General features: G+C 43.3%; 1 protein-coding gene across 1 annotated transcript in view; it reads left to right on the forward strand.

Annotated features, from left to right (window-relative positions):
* T265_13835 (hypothetical protein) overlaps positions 1 to 17,942 on the forward strand; it is a gene marked incomplete at both ends in the record, with an annotated part of 65,488 nt that overhangs the window by 34,133 nt on the left and 13,413 nt on the right. The window contains 3 exons of the mRNA XM_009170776.1: positions 6,520 to 6,715; positions 10,067 to 10,167; positions 12,295 to 12,717. Coding sequence (XP_009169040.1) covers positions 6,520 to 6,715; positions 10,067 to 10,167; positions 12,295 to 12,717 — 720 coding nt within the window. The remainder of the gene's footprint in view (positions 1 to 6,519; positions 6,716 to 10,066; positions 10,168 to 12,294; positions 12,718 to 17,942) is intronic.

Consider the following 17,942-nt stretch of genomic DNA (forward strand, 5'->3'; position numbering starts at 1 on the left):
GACATCATCAGTGCGTTATTGTGGAGCGTAGTAGTGCACAACCACCAACCCACCGCTACGCACTACTACGCTCCACAATAACTCACGGATGATGTCACCTCGATTATGAAAGAAACGTTTGCAATCAAATTGCCCAGCTCAGCGAACAAGCCAACGACCACCATCTACGATACCTGAGCTACCAACATTTTTATAGAAAGTAGCTACCAACATTTTCCTCTATAGAAAGTAAATTTTTAACTGGGGATGCAAAGAATCAGCCGGGGCAATAAAATGCAAATAACGTTTAGTTGCTCCCTAAGAATTTTGTGTTCGTAACTATTCACTCTGTGGGAACCATCATTTCATCAGATTTCGTTAGAATACTTCGTCCTCATTGGGTTTGGAACTTCCTTTCTGTTGATTTTTCATTGACCCAAGAAGGGCTGAGAAATCGCGGTGACAGAACTCGGAACTACAGTCCAAGTAAAGTACACCTGTATGATTGTCATCGGAATCAAAGATACTGTTCATCAGTAAAAGCACTGAACCCCTGCACAAAAGAAAGCCACAGACACCCACAATAATCCCATATCTCCTCACACTACCAACAATATATAAGTAGCTCAGTGGAAGAATAAACTTCACCCGATGAGTGAAACTTCTATCTGAGAAGTCGTTGCTCGAGGAGCCAGGCAACACGTGTGACCGCGTGATGTGGATCCTATGATTGAAGGATGAGCGGCGCTATATCCTGTCTAAGTGCGAGTTAATCACACTGCTGATCAGCCACTCGTGGCCGAACGGTTAAGTGTTCAATCTACTATCCGGGAAGTCGCGGGATCGAGACTCTTCAGAGTTTCGTGAGATGCGCACTGCTGATGATTCCCAATAAGGATGAAACAGCTGTACAGTGCTTCTCGGCTTTCCAGCATAGATTGGCTTCACTTACAGGAAGAAATCTCCAAAAAATCTCAAATCTCCTCACACTACCAACAAAGCCAGAGACAGTTTGCGCAGCGAGCAAACCCTTGGCACGAATGCTTTACCGGAGGTGTAAGTACGGCTAACGAAGGCTCAGAGGACTGTTGCAAAACGTCAGCCAGCCCAAATATGATGGCGTAACAGTGAACCCCATCATGACCCGCAAAGCTGATTAACACAAGACTTTGGTACGGTCCTAGAAATAAAATCACTGCGTTTCCATCACTGAAAAGCCAGCCCACCTGGATACCGTTCCGAATCCTGCAGTGACTGTTCAAATTCGCCTGAGTGTGGCTGTTTCGGATTTTGATAGTTTCGTTATTTGTTTGCAGTACACCGACTGTTTATGTACATTGCTGAATAAAACAAATGAGGCTGGCTGACTGAATAACCTGGACTTATTTTAAACTTCAGTCGTACACTGCGTAATACCATGATGATTGGTCACGCGACTGATCCAGACTCAGACAGGTAATGCCTGACAGCGTTGCCGTGTAACATGCTTCAGTTTCTGCATAGTCTTCTACCAATACAGACATCGATATCATTAGACTTGTTATTATCAGAGTACCGGCTTCCTCCGTCAATTTCTCTAGGTTTAAGCACTTTTCTAGTAATAAACTATACACGTGCTTCTCAAAGCCCTCCAATAACACAACCTCAAAATGGTAGTGGACGACCTGGCTACGTACCATTAATTCTGCCGCTAATTATATCGTAACCCTTAAGGTGACAATGTTGAGTGGGCACTCATTAGAAACGGAGCAATTTTAACTAGGCTCCAAAAGTTTACGCTGAGCAGACGGACTTGCAAGTACGATGTTGTTCCACAAGGCCGATCATAACAAGGCACTTGCTTTGGAAGATCTAGTCCCTTCCAAATGGCTCGCGTATTTCTCAATAGTGTAGCGCATCGCTCCTCAAACCTTACTCCTGTATGAATAGTTGATTACGGTGCAGTACGTTCCAGTGAGAGGTAATCGCATGACCTAAAATACAAGGTACGTGTTTTATACTGTATCGAAAATCGTTTCAGTGGTGGAAGTTAGGAAATCCATAATTTCAAACCCTTCAGCTCTTCGGCTGACAGCGAACAGTTTTTGAAAGCGCGTTCAGGGACGTAGGCTTCAGCGGAACTCCACTCAGCTTCCAAAGTGCACTGGTGTCCTGCGCATTTGGTCTACCTATTTTACTGGAACGATCCTCCGCAGACATTGCAAATTAAATCTGACAAGAGCTCGAACATTTCTTCTGTATGGTGGCCTGGTCTGACTGCCACACAGTAGTGAAGATGGCAAAACAACATAATACACTACGATCTTGGTGTCAATACGGAAGCGATGATTGCTCCGGACGCATTTCTCAGAAAGACGAAATATCGGACTGGCTTTTGCAATTCACACGTTTGTTTCATTGTTAAATGTCAAATATGTGGATAGCGTGATGTCCAGCTAGTAGGAGTCCGTGCAGCTTCCTATCCCACAATCATTTAGCAGAATATGCGGTATCTTCTGTTGAATCCTATATACAGGCTGATAAAAGAAAAACCTTTCAGAAATGTTTGTATCCAAGTCAATCCGAGACGCCACTGAGTCGTTGTAATTCCACTTCAGAAAACGAACACAAGTCACAATGGTATGCAAAAAGCAGCATTCGGATGTTTGACCCGCGAAATAGTGTTTTGGTGGAGAAACGTTTCAAATTGAAGAGGTGACCAAGCAACTGTTATTGAATTATTGTCACCGTAATGGCGGAGTGTCTGTGCAGATGGATGTTAAGTAGAGGCCGAAGGGGGTCGGGGTAAGACACAACCCTGCTTCACTCTGATAGTGAATGAGAAATTATTGTATTTAGTTCCGCGGGGTCGCAAGCATACAGTGGAACAGAACTGCTGAAGAAGTGGTGCTCACGAATCAAGGACAATTAAATCGGAGCGCAGTGCAACATCAATTCCAGCGGCATCAGTTGAATCGCATGCAAATCAAACTCCTAACACCTGGTCAGAATATTTTAACACTACTTATATATTTTATAGAAGCAAGTAGACGTCGAGGACGTACCCACCCAACCGCACTCTGGCAATGTTTCCTTCTTATGGTGATAAGGTGTTTGCGAATTCATTGTAGAGCTTAGTGAACAGGTTGACGGTTACCTGATCAAAGGCGAGCTAGCATGTAGTAGCGGCTACTATTTCAACACAGAGCATTTTCTCTGCCATAATCAGGATGTGGTAACAAACAGTTTGTCTTTGCAGTCTGGTTTTAGACGACAATCCGGTAGCGTACTTAACCTCGATCTTGATTGTACTTTCACAAAATTTAAGACCGTTGCCGTGATAATCGTCACGCTAGACACACCTTTCAATAACGCCAAATTCACCTCCAGCTTTGATCGTATTCCTGCTAGAATTTTGTACTTCAAAATTCTCCAAACAGTTCAGTGACCAAGAGAGTCAAATTTAGTGTCCAAATTCGTGTATCTCTAAGCTGTTCAGGTTGTCATCGGCAAGAATTCGTGAGCTATCGTTGTAATCATCATAATCATCACTATCAGTTGTAAGAACCGCCTCATTGTCGTACAGTGATTGTGGCTGCCACAGTTTCGTTCACCGATGATTTGGGGAGGTGGAGTAGGTAGTCGGGCATTGGAGACGGGAGCTGACACTATTGATATGTAAATACAGGGTTGTCAGTGGACTTTTAAATAGGGAGGTTGGGAAGGGAGCTATACGTTGAAGGCAATAGCTTGGATGCGTAGGCGCGATTAAAGCCAAGACTGATGCCTGTCTAGCAATGTCTCAAAACACCAATATCTCCTGTCTCGGGATCCCTATCCAAGGATACGGTAATGACCAGTGCGGCTGAGTTTTCTGGTAAATGGCCTTTATACTTCGCTGCAAAGCCATCGTTTGACCGCCCCTGGTTCGTTTCTATTCTTCACGTGATTGTGCTAAACGAACCCTTCAAGGAATTTGGTCAACTGGCCCACGGAGCACGTGGCCAAGCCAGCCCAAACTATGCAGTTTGATCAGCACATCTATCGAGGGTGAGTTATTTTCTCCAAATACCATTCAACGTACTTCAGCATTGCTGATCCGGTGTTCCGATCAGACTCGGGCAATGAACCGAAGACAGCGATGGTCAAACACTGAAAATCTTTGGGCGTCCTCGGAGTTCAGCGACCACGTTTCTGATCCGTTTAGTGATATGGAGCTCACCGCAGCGGTGTAGACTCGATATTTGTCAATTAAGCTGATGTCACGCCTACGCCACAGGTGAAGCAGGTTCACAAAAGCTACTCTAACATTCCCAATCCGGATGGAAATATCACCTTCTGCGAGACTACCGGGACTGGCACAGCTGTCCAGATAGACAGATTTGTCTACTACCCCAATCGGCGCTTCCGCAAGCATTAGATTATGGTTCCGAGCCCATACAGTCCTGTAGCTGTCTTCGTGCATTGGCTCAAATTTCGGTCCCACTCCATGGAACAACAAAGTGTTAGTTTTACCGTAGCATCATTTTAGAGATTACCCCACATTAGGTTGCTTTAATGCTTCTTTTACCCAATTTCGACAAGCTTTGGTTGCGGCTCTCACAGCCACCGCTGAGGGAATAATAATCGTGTCCATTGTAGTAGTACTGATTCTAATAGGTTTCGACTGATTTTAGTTACCTGACTGATGGCCAGATTGTTTTTTCCAAGTAGTCAGTATTAACAAATAGCTAAGTGTTTGCCGAAATTATAAGTTTCCAATTCTCCCGGATTTATATAGTGAGGTGAGCTCAGTACAGAAATCCCGGCCACACGAATGTGCTCGCTTTAGCCTGAACACGTCGGGAGAGGAGATGGTTTGGCTGACAGTCCCAAATTATTGATGCATGAGGTCTCTGTAGAATTTCGAGCTTACTGCATCCTCATCGTAAACATTTGATGGTCTTTCAAGCTGTCAGGTTTATAAAATATCAAGTTCCTAACAGGAATCTGTGTAGATGCAGAGGAAACACTAGCCATTCGTCAGTAGACGTAGAAAGGGTAGCACACAATTCAAGCTTCAATGTGTGCAGCTCAACCAGTGGGTATCAACTGGGCCTCATAATCAATTTAAATGGTTTACCAGTAGCACACTTCTGGTAGAGAACTATCAGACGATTCAAAAGTGATACGGGACTGTGCTATCATCAGGAAATGTCTAAAAGCCATTTGTAGATACCGTAACTAGTTGCCCGTGCCCAAACAACTGAGTTGTCTGAGTGTCCAGTTTCAAATGCCAAACATCCTATTGAATGTTCTTGTTGGTCCTCTCAACCGTACAAAGGAACTCTGTAGCCGGATGCTTAAATGCTTCTTGAATTGTTCGAAATAATAGTCGTGTTAGAGTTCCATCATGCTGATATCTGGCCTCTATTTTTCTTAGCTGAGGAATAGAAACATAGTACACATGAACCAAAGCACTTACTACACATAATATTGTAACTTTCTGCCATGTCAGAAGTTATCAGGGAATTAAACTCCCTAATCTGCACCTCAAGTTTCCAATGATTTCAAGCATCTCGCTGTAAATTCTACGCTGAAGATAATCCTACTGAAAAATCCAAATCAGCACATCTGATCGGGACTACCTTACCCGGTCAAAAATCCTATTTCTATTAAACAGGTGTGGCATGGTTTGTTCGTACGCCAGATCTGTAATGGTGCATACAAGGGTATAACGATGTTACGGAACATGTGCTGTTTGGTTATTAGTCTGTTTACCAGGCTTAGCAATTTAGTTGGTAATCTAGTTTTGTTCCCAATCCAAATTACAAGCCCCGGCAAACAGACCAATAAAATAAATACTAGAGCATTTCAGCCAACTGTGTACCGGTAAACTTTTTAACTGTATTCCATGAGTGAACGGGAACTAAAAGAAAGAGTTATGTTAAGACTCAAAGTAAGCAGGAGGGCTTAGATACCATAACCCTTGTGACCATGCTAATGGTAGTACGCACGGTTTTTTAGAAAAAGATGTCGCAAAATTTAGGCATGAAAAATACTATGAAAGCAAGCTTCCGAGATGCGAACACCTCAGAGATGGATGGACCTGAGGAAGAGTACCGCTGGAAGTGTTTTTTGTATACGTATAGGAACGACATTGGTAACTGCGTGTTGTAATTCTATTCTATATTCATTTACACGTTCAGGTCACGGCTTGGCCCCTCGTCCGTCCGGAACTGCAACTCATTTGTTCTGATCGATGGAACAATAATTGGTGGTACCCAAATTTTCAAAAAAGCCATGATTCCTGCTAATCTTGACTTGTAATGAGCATATAACTATCTGCTTGAGTAGTCTATCCGCTTTTTATGATAGTGGATCAGTTCCACATCAGAGTCGCGCAGGAATGTTCATCCTTGGCACATCGAGCTGCTCTATGAATATGGGTCCTAACGGAACATTTCGCTGACTGAAAATATGTCCGAAGGGGACAATGAAAAAGATCACATGAACCGAAGTATTTCACTCACATTTTCATTTCGCCAACAATTCCTTTTAACTATCTTCCGTTTTGCATAGATGAAGTGCCTTCAATCCGCCGCTCCACCTTCACCGACGCCATGAATGACCTTGAATACTATCCGTTAACCCCGGCGCCCACATGGAGGACTGAGGAGGAATTAGAAATGCTAGTTGCTGATGCGCAGGAACAACTTGAGATTTTAATTGAAAACACAGACGAGGATGGCCGCCTGAACGATGAGACACTGGTTCGGTAAGTGGTTTTACTTGCAGTGAAAGTATGATGTACATCTTTGAAAGTGCTGCCTTAACTGTGACATTGTCCTTCCTAAGCTGCTTGGATTTCTTCCTGTGAGACGACAGTCTATCCTAAAAAGTCGACGAGCGCCGTGCGGCTAATTTGCCATTATTTGAAATTATCATTGGTGTGTGTCAGTATAATTTCCAGGAATCATAATGGTAACCTTTTTGGTGATTGTTGGACACTTTAAATTTTAGCCACTGGTAAGTAATCTAAATGCCTAACATGTATAGGTTATAACGTCATGCATCCCTAACCGGCTAAGATGCACATTGTGTGTGTGTCGACTAAGTCCTCCCGAGCGACGACGGAGAAGACGCACTTGATTTGATGAGGTCTATTCTTTTGGATCATATTCACTGACTAAATTTGCACCAGACAATTCTTGAGTTCATTGTAATTGCAGACGGACCAGCTGGCAAGTAATAAAGTCTCACTTGGTAAAGTTTCACTTGGCATTGCAAATCACCAGCTCGTTTTGAACAAAAAGTGTTAGCTAACAAAGTTTTTGAGCGATAGTAGTTATGCTATTGTACCATCTTGCGACAGCTCAAAATAATTGATCCAGATGTACTGCTGAGGAACTCCGTTACCGGTGAACAGTTCTGCTTCATGACGCCCTAGAGCGGCATATATTCCTCCTCTAGCCACCATCCCAATCCCTGCGACAAAAAAGAATCCTCACAGAAATCACAGGGACATTTAATACTGAAAAGTACCTAGACAAGAAAAGACTAGTAGACTGACTGACCGAAATGACTGACGACGAATCAGCTTCAGAATGGAACACCTAGTAAGCGAAGTTGGATAGAATAAATTAGCTCGATTGTTTATCGACTTGACTTTGAGTGGACAGATGATTCTTGTACGGTAGCCTGCTCTCACGAGACCACTGCGTGGATACCTGTCATATGGCTTCTCATGGAGGAACTGGCTTCTTTTGGACAATCGCTCCGGGAAGTTCTATTTAAAACTTTTCAGGGAAGTGTCCCCCGTTCGGGGATGTCTCTTTGGAAAGGATTACCATATCCACTGCTGAAGACATCTTGCCGTATTACTAATTATTAAACTTATTTGGATTGTCTAACAGTTTGTTCTGGTCCTTAGGCGGCAAGGTAGTTGATAAATTTTGAGGGTAACCAAGCTGGACTAAATAATTATCTGGTTAACTACCATGAACATAAATCAAGGGTGGAAATTTATACTTTCACTCTTTATGATTCAACTGAAGTGAAATTGACTAGTCTGAACCTGTGTCACTTCCATATATTTCTACACCTAGTGACGTGGAGGCACCATTTGCCAAGTCAATTGGCCCGAAGAAACCCAGCACTTGAAGTAGCTTAGAGCTTAACAAAGGTCTACGAACGGTTCATCTTTGTTGACTCTTGAAAGTATTCTCCAAATCGTCAGTTGCTGACTTCACTTTAAAATACATCAAAATGATCCGGTTAGCACATAATTTGGCCCTCTAAACTGGTCAGTGACATGTCCATACCATCCACTCCCAAAAGCATAGGCTGATATGAGGATGAGATAAGTCATCTCTCATATATCATTCGTGAATATCTTCTTGTTTTCGTTACCTTGTTTGGTGTTTGTCGTGAATAGGATACGTAGCAGTCAAGCTAGTATTGCATGTTACCAAATTTTCTTGTGAGGCAACAAGGTGGTTTACTGGATTCGTTTTTCATTTTAGTTCGTTTTGCTCTAATTCCATCATCATTCGTGTGACTTTGTTCAAAGAGTGACCCGGTAAAAACCACCATCACGAAGTTGGTAGAAAGGAACGTAGTGGTTGATTTGTGAAATTCACGTTCACATCACACTCTTCTTAACAGCCATCCTTCTGTCCTCTGTGCAATCTTGTGATGAGTCCACACCAAAGAAGGAAGCACTGGATTTGAGTTTCGCTCTTATTAGAACTCATCAGCGGTGCATATTCTTGGCCGTGCAGGGGTTTGAACTCCGTATATCTGATATTCAGGGCGAGCCTGTTACCACTATTCTACCAGTGCACACTGGACGCATCCGAATTTTCACGTCTGGACGGGCGAACACGTTAACGCTTGCGTGGTTTGATTCGTTTACGCAGTAACTGTCCTGGTTGTTTCGATCGATTGCACCTCCTCTCAGGACTTCATAGACGCCTAAAATTGTGATCTTTCTAGATTAGTCGTAGATGTTTGTTGGATTTACAAGAATCGTCCAGCAGGTTTCAAGCGTCTGTGGGGCTACCTGTCTAGGAAGTCCTGAGAGACGGGCCATTCGATCGACTCATCCAGAGCAGTTACTGGGTGGTCATTCGAGCCATCGGGTTAGTCAATCTCATCATTCACCAGCTTAGACTTGAAAATTCAGATATATCCGGAGTGAGTTGGTGGAGTCGTTGTACCACACTCACCTCGCTTGTGAGATGCTTGTTGTTACAACTCCAGCACGGCCAAGGATATGCACTGCTGGTGAACTCTAATAAAAGCGAACCTCGAGTCTTAGTGCTTCCTTTCTTTGGTGTGATCTCAACAGAATGACAGCACCATGTAATGAGGATGGCAGTTCATACGAGAGTGCTATAGGCGCGAAATTGAGGGTTTTTTTTACCACGCACGCTAGCTAACTGAATACAGTTTGTAATGAACCATTGAACCATTTAATCATGAATGAATGGACCCGCCTATTCGGCTGAACGGCGAAGAGGGATCAATGAACTCTGTATGACACCTGAAAACGCTACAATTATGGTACCGTAACTTAGCACTTTTTACTTTACTAAAACCAAGAGTATAATGAGTATTACGCAGATTACAAAGGCCATGAAGCCGATATTCACACCGCAATAGCTTGGCTGTGTTGTGAGAAACCAAGCTGATCTTGGATTCTAATCTGGGTTGTAAAGAAAAACACGACAGTGTTGAACGCTGATGCAATGCTATCGATGATGAACATATGGATAAAACTCAGGAGTACGTCATACGTTTGGTCCCGTTAGGAGTTGCTTCTCAGTGGTGCTACCGTGAGTTTTAGCTCCTTCCGGTCTCCCTCTAGACGTTAACGCAAGTTGGCAGTGCATGGAATCCCATGTTTAGTTGAAAAATGCGTGGTTGAAAAACGCCAATGGCGATGAATATGCACAGCTGTAGACAATATAATTACAAGAAGAGTGAAAAAAATGACACTGTCTCAATTCATGGAACTGAAAATTCTGTTAAACGTATTCTGTGCATAACTGTACTTGGGAAGGAAAAGGAGCAACCCGAAGATATACTATAAAATGTAACAGCTTTCCTCTTTCGTCCTATTTAGCCTCATTATCCAAAAACTCACAACACGTCCATGTCAGAACCAAGGTTTCGTTCTTGATGGCTTCCCGAAAACACTCGAACAAGCGGAACTCCTATTCAAACGTAAGTTCATAGTTTATTGTTTCTTCCAAATGAAGCCCTTGGGTGAACGCCTACATAAATCAAAGTGGAATACACCTAGGTTTCCAAGTTTCACACCTTATGACGCGAAATTGAAGCTGCTCTGAAGTTTGAAAGTGAGCCTCAAATAATCGGAACTGGTTACTAGCAAAATGAGCATTGAAGATATAGGCCCGGACGGTGATTCTCTAAAATCAGTTTAGTTTCCTTCGGTGAGCTGGGTGTAGGCTGCTCAGATCATTTTGAGTACTTTCAACAATAACAGTGGGTCAGCTCTGTTTGCAAACACAACAGGCAACCGATCGTTGTCAATGGCATAAATGAGACGCTAAAGGAACGCTCAGTGTAAAATAAAATCAAAACAAATGAAATAATATCATGGCTTTGCTACGTTTACTACTAAACTCCACGTAGGCGGGCAGAGAATCAAACAATAAAGAATCATATAGGACAGTAGGTATGACAAATGTGGAAAGACGTGCCAAGCTCAAAATTAACAAGGTTCCAGATAATCAATTTTGGACAAAACTTTAAGGCCTTTGCCTACCATATTATGAGTTACATTTTATCAATAAAGCCGTTTCGCCGTCGTGATTAATATCACAATCAGTCTGGGTTACTACAGGTTACCACTTTTCGCAGTGGGCATTCAGAGGACGATCAAATTTACGGACTGTATTGGAGGCTGTTATTTTCTTCCGGGTGAGCCTGTCAAATCGTACTTAACCAATGAACCTCAAACTGCATTCGGTTTGTGCTGAGTCGCATACACAGTGGACGACTTGTACCTCGTGTTAATCCGGGAAAATAAGACCAGAGGTTGAACAAAAGTAGAAAGCTCTAAAGCTTTTAAAAAACCTAATTGATGGCCTTTAGTCATCAAGTTAAGTGCACACAGTTGAATAACTGGGACCCTTAGTGAGTGCCTGAGGTGGCTCAGTGGTTCGCGCTATGCATAGGACGCGACAATGACACAGAATTGTTTAATCAGTGTTAGCCGCTTTTCAGCTTGATCTGTACCGCGGCGAGATAGTCATCCCTAGCCGCGTCGTAGGTCCAACACTCCGAAATATCCGGAATATTGGGGCAGGTACTGTAGGGATATAATAATACACTTGAATAAAATAATGAGGAAAACGACTCAAACAATACAACGCTGTACGATACGCCTAAAGTAAACTCGAGAGAGCAATCAAACCAAATGTGATAATTGACAACCTCTCTGTTTCAGTGGCGACCTATTTTCGAGTACTGTAAACCTTATTGGCGGTGATTCCCCGGACAATATTCTTAGTTGATAGTCCATAATTGGTAACCAGACAGTTGTGACTCAGTGTGTGCGCGAAAGTCCGGTATACGACGTGCACCAATCATTAATCGCACCTTAGGCACATGTGTGGACAGATAGTGGTTCCAGTTATTGAGTTCTGTCTGTGCGGAGAGTCATCACTAGCGTTCCGGAATATCCATAGTGTTGGGGGAGGGGTTGTTTGTAAACACATAAAATTAGAAATAAATGGCATGAAAAACGATACAATGCGAGATAACACAAAGAAAGTTTAAAATAGCAATGAAAAAACGAGCAGTTCAGCAATCCAAACCAAAGAATGAGTGGCGAACCACAAAACTGTCAATTCAGGAAGGCAGTAAGGACTGTCTACCGGTGTAACGGTGTTACTATTGATGGGGAGGCACGCGAGTGGTATGTGTTGTTCGTGGGATTTTGCTTTGCGTCTCTTGAAAAGGGGAGATCTGTTGCGGAATTTGTGGAGTCGTTTTGTAACATTTGCTTGGATTTGAGCGAGAAATGATTGGAGTCAATGAATCTCCAGGAAAGTTCAAGAAGACGCGTTCAGGAGAAGGTGGATGTCCAGTTTTTGCAAATAAGATGCAAATGAGAGTTTTGCTTCCCTGTCCAACGATCTGTGAGTTGGTCGGTGAGTTGGTATTTTCTAATAAATAACTCCGCAGCGAAGGCCTTCTTCCTTTCACCAGTCAATCATTTCGATAAGCTTTTCTGAAGACTTTCACAAGTGGTAATTACTTAGGCCATTGCATCCCCAATTCATTACTTCAACTAAACTTCGCCGATCACCATTTTTATTCCAGCTAATCCCGACGATGAGGACACAGTAGGTGATGAAAAACATCCAGGTTACCATCACCTGCTCACTCCGCATCACGTAATCATTCTTGAAGGAAGCACCGCCTACCTGGCTCACCGCCTTCGCCAACAAGCCGAAGCATCTGGAATTGATCCATCAAAAGCGCGTGTCGTTCTACCACCATGGCCTAAAGGATTCAAGCAGGAGAGTCTAGCTGACGCGGAAACGCTTGAGTTCAGGAGGACACAGTCCATAGTTGGTGATGCAGGTGAGCAGGCCCAGGACGATCTCGAAGGAGAAGAAAAGCAACAAGGAGAGGAAACGCCAGAAGAGAAACTTGAACAACTTGAAACATACGAGGATCGATTTGTGAGGCGTCTACTGAAATACAAGAGTTTCATGCAGCCGGCGGTTTGGAGACTTGTAAGTAAGTAAAGCCTCGAGAAATCCCGCTTGGTCAGTAACAAATAACAAGGGACGGACAATTTTTCAGTTTTCATATTTACTTCTTAGGAATTTTTCATAGCTCTACTGAAGTTAGGTAATGTTGCCTGAGTCCCCTTTATTACTGGAAAAGGTGTTGACAAAAGATTTCAAGCCAGTAAAAAGAGGTACAGCGTATCCAGATGCAACTGTTCGAACAAACGGCACCACAATTTCTGGTTTGCTACACTATACTTCATGCTCACATGTGAAAACATGTGGTCTCATGAGCTGTGTATTGGCAGAACAACTACTAGAACTTCTTCGTTTATCCCGCTTATTGTGTGACCAAGATGTCCAGAGAAATGAAGTGCCAACTTTTCAAAAAGGGCTTTCTTCATCCGTTTCGGGGGATGGGGGGAGCTGCGTGTCTGCATAGTCCAGTGAGGTGTACGAATGCTCGTGCGCTATGACATCCAGTAATCAGATCAGGCACCATAAGAAGGCAGTAGAAAGGTTCATTAATTCACTAATTAGTATTCCAGGTCAAAACAAAGCCGAAATCAAAAGAGGCTTAGGTCCTGATGAAGACTCCACCCCGGTGATGAACGAACAATTCGTGTCTTTTCTATGAAGACAAAAATGTTGGTTATCGGCCCTCTGAACACAAACGTACCTTGTTTTTCTCTTCAACAAGGTTCACCACTCTATCCAGCATGGGCTTTTACTTCACTATTAATTGATAAATTCCTTTTTATGCCTCTTACCCGAAAATGGCAAACATTAGATGCATTCGTAGTGTTTGGTGGCTTTTCCTACTAGCCCTTTGCTTGGGACGTCAGTGGAACTTTCATTTTCTTCCCGTTTCACAAAAACACAATTTGAGTGCATTATGTGCATGAGGAAATAATGCTGCCAACTCAACAGACATTCCTTGGGTCAGGCCACCGTTTTTGAGCTTGTGTACACGATGAAATTACTGGGACTGGAAACTCAGTAGAATCCCTCGTATTCACTGGTACATTGATATTTTTCTGCACAATGTACAGCAGCCTTGACATTTCGGTTTTTACTGTCCCTGTTTAGCTTTGGGCCATCTGATAGTACCTCAATCCTCGTATCGTCTTACAGCTGCACGGTATCCATGCACCGAAAGGGTTTGTTATTGTTGCGTGGTAGGTTTCATCAAAGCCCTTATATGTACTGTACGGTGGACCAGAAGCAAAATACCGTACACACTTTTGTTAAGAGATCCCAATCATCGAGAAAATGGCTGGTTTTTGTCCGGCAAATCCTCTCTGAACAAAGCAGCATCACTTGCAAAACAGGAACCGTACTGGAAGCGGTCGACATGTTACAGAGAGATTGCCTTAATACGCGTTTTATATCAGCATTAACCTCAGCTGATGAGATGATCGCACCCTCTTTCGGCTGGTTGTTAGACTTCTGTGCAGTATGGAGTATGGCAGACATATCAGCCTGATGAAATCTGTCAACATAAACTGACTTAAGCTCAAAGACATAATCGATGAATAGGATGACCCATATCTAAAACCCGTGTGGGGAGATGAAATACCACTAATGAAAGTTCCTGGTCATTATCAGTAGTTATCCGTGTGACATCTTGTCATAATACCTTTGGTTACTTGTTAACACATTTGTATACAGTAGTGACAGATGATGAAGATTGATGAGCTCTTGTCAAAACTTAAGTTGAAGATTGTAGTCATGCGACTTCTGCGGACGCGGTGTGTTCGGCAGCTCCGAGTTTTCGCATGGTATGATGTACTTCGGCCTGCTGGTCATCAATTGATTCATCAACTGATTCATCTTCTCAAAGTTGGCGCCAGGGCCAATATGGAGCTCCACAGTCTGGGCTGAAAATGACTTCATATACGCCGGATGATAAGTTTCCGATGTGGCCAATTCCCATGGCTTAGCCAAAGCGCCGAGTTGTATCGTGATGGGTCCAAAGAATTTTGCCGCTTTCTTCTGTTGCTCACAAAATGCGTGTTTATGCCGTTCAGATCACAATAGCTGCCTCAGCAGCCTTGTCTGTCGTTAATAACATGGCTCAACCGGAGCCTCAGCGTTTTCGTCAGTCACTGTGAAGTCACTTCGCGGAGTGCAAGCACAGGCAAGTGGGGGGCTATATTTGTTTACGTTTGAGCACGCATAAACAAAGAGAATTCACGTCTACATCACTCTCGTTTAAACAGTCCTTCTACTGTCGTTGCGCAATTATTTTAGTGTATTCGTACCGAAGGTAACAACCAATCGATTCGAGTTTTGCTCTTATTGGAGATCTTAGCAGTGTATATCTTTGGCCGCTCAGGGGTATACACTCTAAACATTTGATATACGAGGTGAGCATATAACTACTACTCCACCAAAGTAAGCAGAACGCACCTAAAGTTTTACGTCTGAACAAATGAGCGTCCATACTTGAGCAGTGGAATAAGTTTGCCAGTGGCTCGAACTACTACTCAGTGGTAATCCTGCTATTGTCGATCGATTGACCCACCTGTCAAAATTTTCAGCAGGTTAGCGCCACAGAAACTTGGACCCCCATGCATAACCTCTGATCAGCCGTAGTTGGTCGAGGAAGTAGTAGAGCTGACAGTCTTTCGGCCACCCAGTTTTAAAAACACGTGATCGCTAAGACTACAGCCTGATTAGTTCGACCGGGTGATGAAGCGAAGTTGAGTATGACTACCTTCCGGTCTATTTACTAGAGTAATGAACCCTGTTGAGTGGAGGACTAGGTCTAGGAATGCCTCTTGGTTAAAATATATGTTTGGGCATGATATCAGTTTTCGTGATTCGGAACTTAATCGGATGAGAGGGATTTGAATTAGTAGGCTGTAGGACGTAATATCGAATGACAGACGGTCAGGTAGGTTCTTATTCTGTAAGGTTTTGCGCAGCAGATTTGCGGTGGACGAGTTAATGGACAAATCGGTGTGATGGATAATCGAAATTAAGGCCACCATCATTCTACAGTAAGTGCGGACCAGAGGGTAGGACACGAAGTGGTCTGTCTTACATGTCTATTCTCTCTCATTGTCCTCACTGTCCTCGTTATTAGTTCCATTTCAATGAACATGGCCACCGTACCTAAGTTATCTGACTGCGACATGATGAATTCTGAGAAGCTGCTCTTGAAAACTGTTTTTTGAATGCCACTCACGCACGGCTACACTCCACTTCCCAAAGGCCCAATGATGATGTCATCTTGATTGGTGACAAAAAGTTTGCAGCCAGCTTGCCTAGCTCGGTGAACAAACCAACGACAAGTTTGTTCTACTTTCATCATTCTAGAGAACGAGGTTCCACATTGCCCCAGATCGTGCGAAACTGCGTGGAACATGGTGTGATTCGCAGGTATTGTTGTTATCCCTGGAAACGAACTAACAGAACGAAAGCTTAAAGCAATAAGATTAAGGATGTGACTTGCACCCAGGCAGCTCCGATATACTAGTACGATAAATTTTGATCATCTCCCGGTGGTGCAGAAAGAGTAAGTTTTGAGTGTTGCATTATATTTAATTGAGGGAACACACTAGTAACGCTAATTAAGGTCTTTGAAGGCACACAGCCGATTCGCTAATCTTTGAACCTGTCAGGCAAACGTGTGTGTACAGTTGCTTACTCGCCAAATACCCGTGGGTCTGTTAGCATTTAATCGACATGCTGGCTATTTTATAGTGTAGTGTACGGTTGGATAGCTGGCGTTTGTGTGCTGACCGGCATACAGGGGTTAACCTATGGGATCAGCAAATTTTACTAGCGTGGCTTCTGTAATCTGCACCTCGATTTGCGAAAGAAGACATTAAGCAAAGTAAAATATATCCGTGTAATTGTGAATTTAATAAGTTGTAGGTATATCTAGCACTTTATGTCGACTCGCTTGCGCTTGAGACAGGCTGCCGCTATCGAACACATACAGAGTGGAGTTATACGCTCACTTGAAAATTACTTTGGCTTTACCGTAAGACTCTGCCGAATCCACCGTTTACGAGCGATTTACGATCTACGGATAAGGGGCTCGTGGTTCGTTATTTGATCAGCACACTAAAGTAAGGTTAATTGTCCCATTTATATTTACACCGGACCATACCCGTCCTCCCAGATAGGTGAAGCCATCGTTTGGGCAAGGGACTTCAACAACATCTGATATCTCGTTCGAAACACTGGGTGAATTTTCATTGAAAAATCTTCGTAACCTGATCACAAATGTCCAACCAGATCCGTCGCGGTCCACGGGAACAAGAGTTCACTAAAAAATCAGTCAGTTCTAACAGCAGCACACCGTAAGCTGGATAGGAATTGTCATATTCTTTGTAAGCTGAAGGTGTTTGACGTTCCAGGAAAGCGGGTTTAGTTTAATGAAGCTGTTGTGTCCTGTTAAACGGTAGTGCAACTCTGTGTCGGTCCTTTGGCTTCCCACTATCAAAAGGTACGGTAGCTCTACACAGCCCTTTATAGAGACAAGGGAAAATCATTACAGTTGTATTTATAGGGTAATCACAGAGTGCTCTACAATGTCGTGCTAGAATCCCCGTGAGGGGGCGAGAAGCGTCGAGTCAAAGATGCTCGATCCGAATTGGCTGGCATTCTGACCAATCAGGGCATGCCGTCGTTTGGTCCGTGCCCTGCACGTTACACATCCGTCCAAACGATGTGATCTACGGCTATTAGGGACTCCTGACCTCCGGACAAGATCAATGCCCGGTCGATGATCAGTTCCATGTAGTTATCGTCTGTAGGAATGCATATTTGATGAGTTACCACTAGGTATCAGACTAATCTGGTAAACAACTGCCAAAGACTGCTAAAGTAAACCACATGTACATCCTCTGACCTAAGAGAACGCTTTCTGGTCAGGCATTGAAAGCCATCAACAATGGGCCTTGGTTAATTCATGTTCGGTCCTCTTGCTCTGGACCGTAATTGGCTGACGGCATACTATTGTGCTCATTTATCTCAGTATTAATAACTATAGCATCGTGCACCAATCGTACAGAGTTAAAACATATGAAAAATTTGACAATGGCCAGTTTCTGTTGAATACATGTTCTGTTGCATTAAGTATTCCGGATTAATTCAGCACTGCATTAATTGTAAAGGCTTTATTTCACATAGTTCTCTGGAGTGCATTTGGGTTAATCTGCAGGCAACGTACGTTAACCGAGAAAAAGGAGAAAAAAGCACCAATTTCATGTTCGT

The sequence above is a fragment of the Opisthorchis viverrini genome (genome assembly GCF_000715545.1).
Source record: "Opisthorchis viverrini unplaced genomic scaffold opera_v5_108, whole genome shotgun sequence".
NCBI classification, from domain to species: Eukaryota; Metazoa; Platyhelminthes; class Trematoda; order Opisthorchiida; family Opisthorchiidae; genus Opisthorchis; species Opisthorchis viverrini.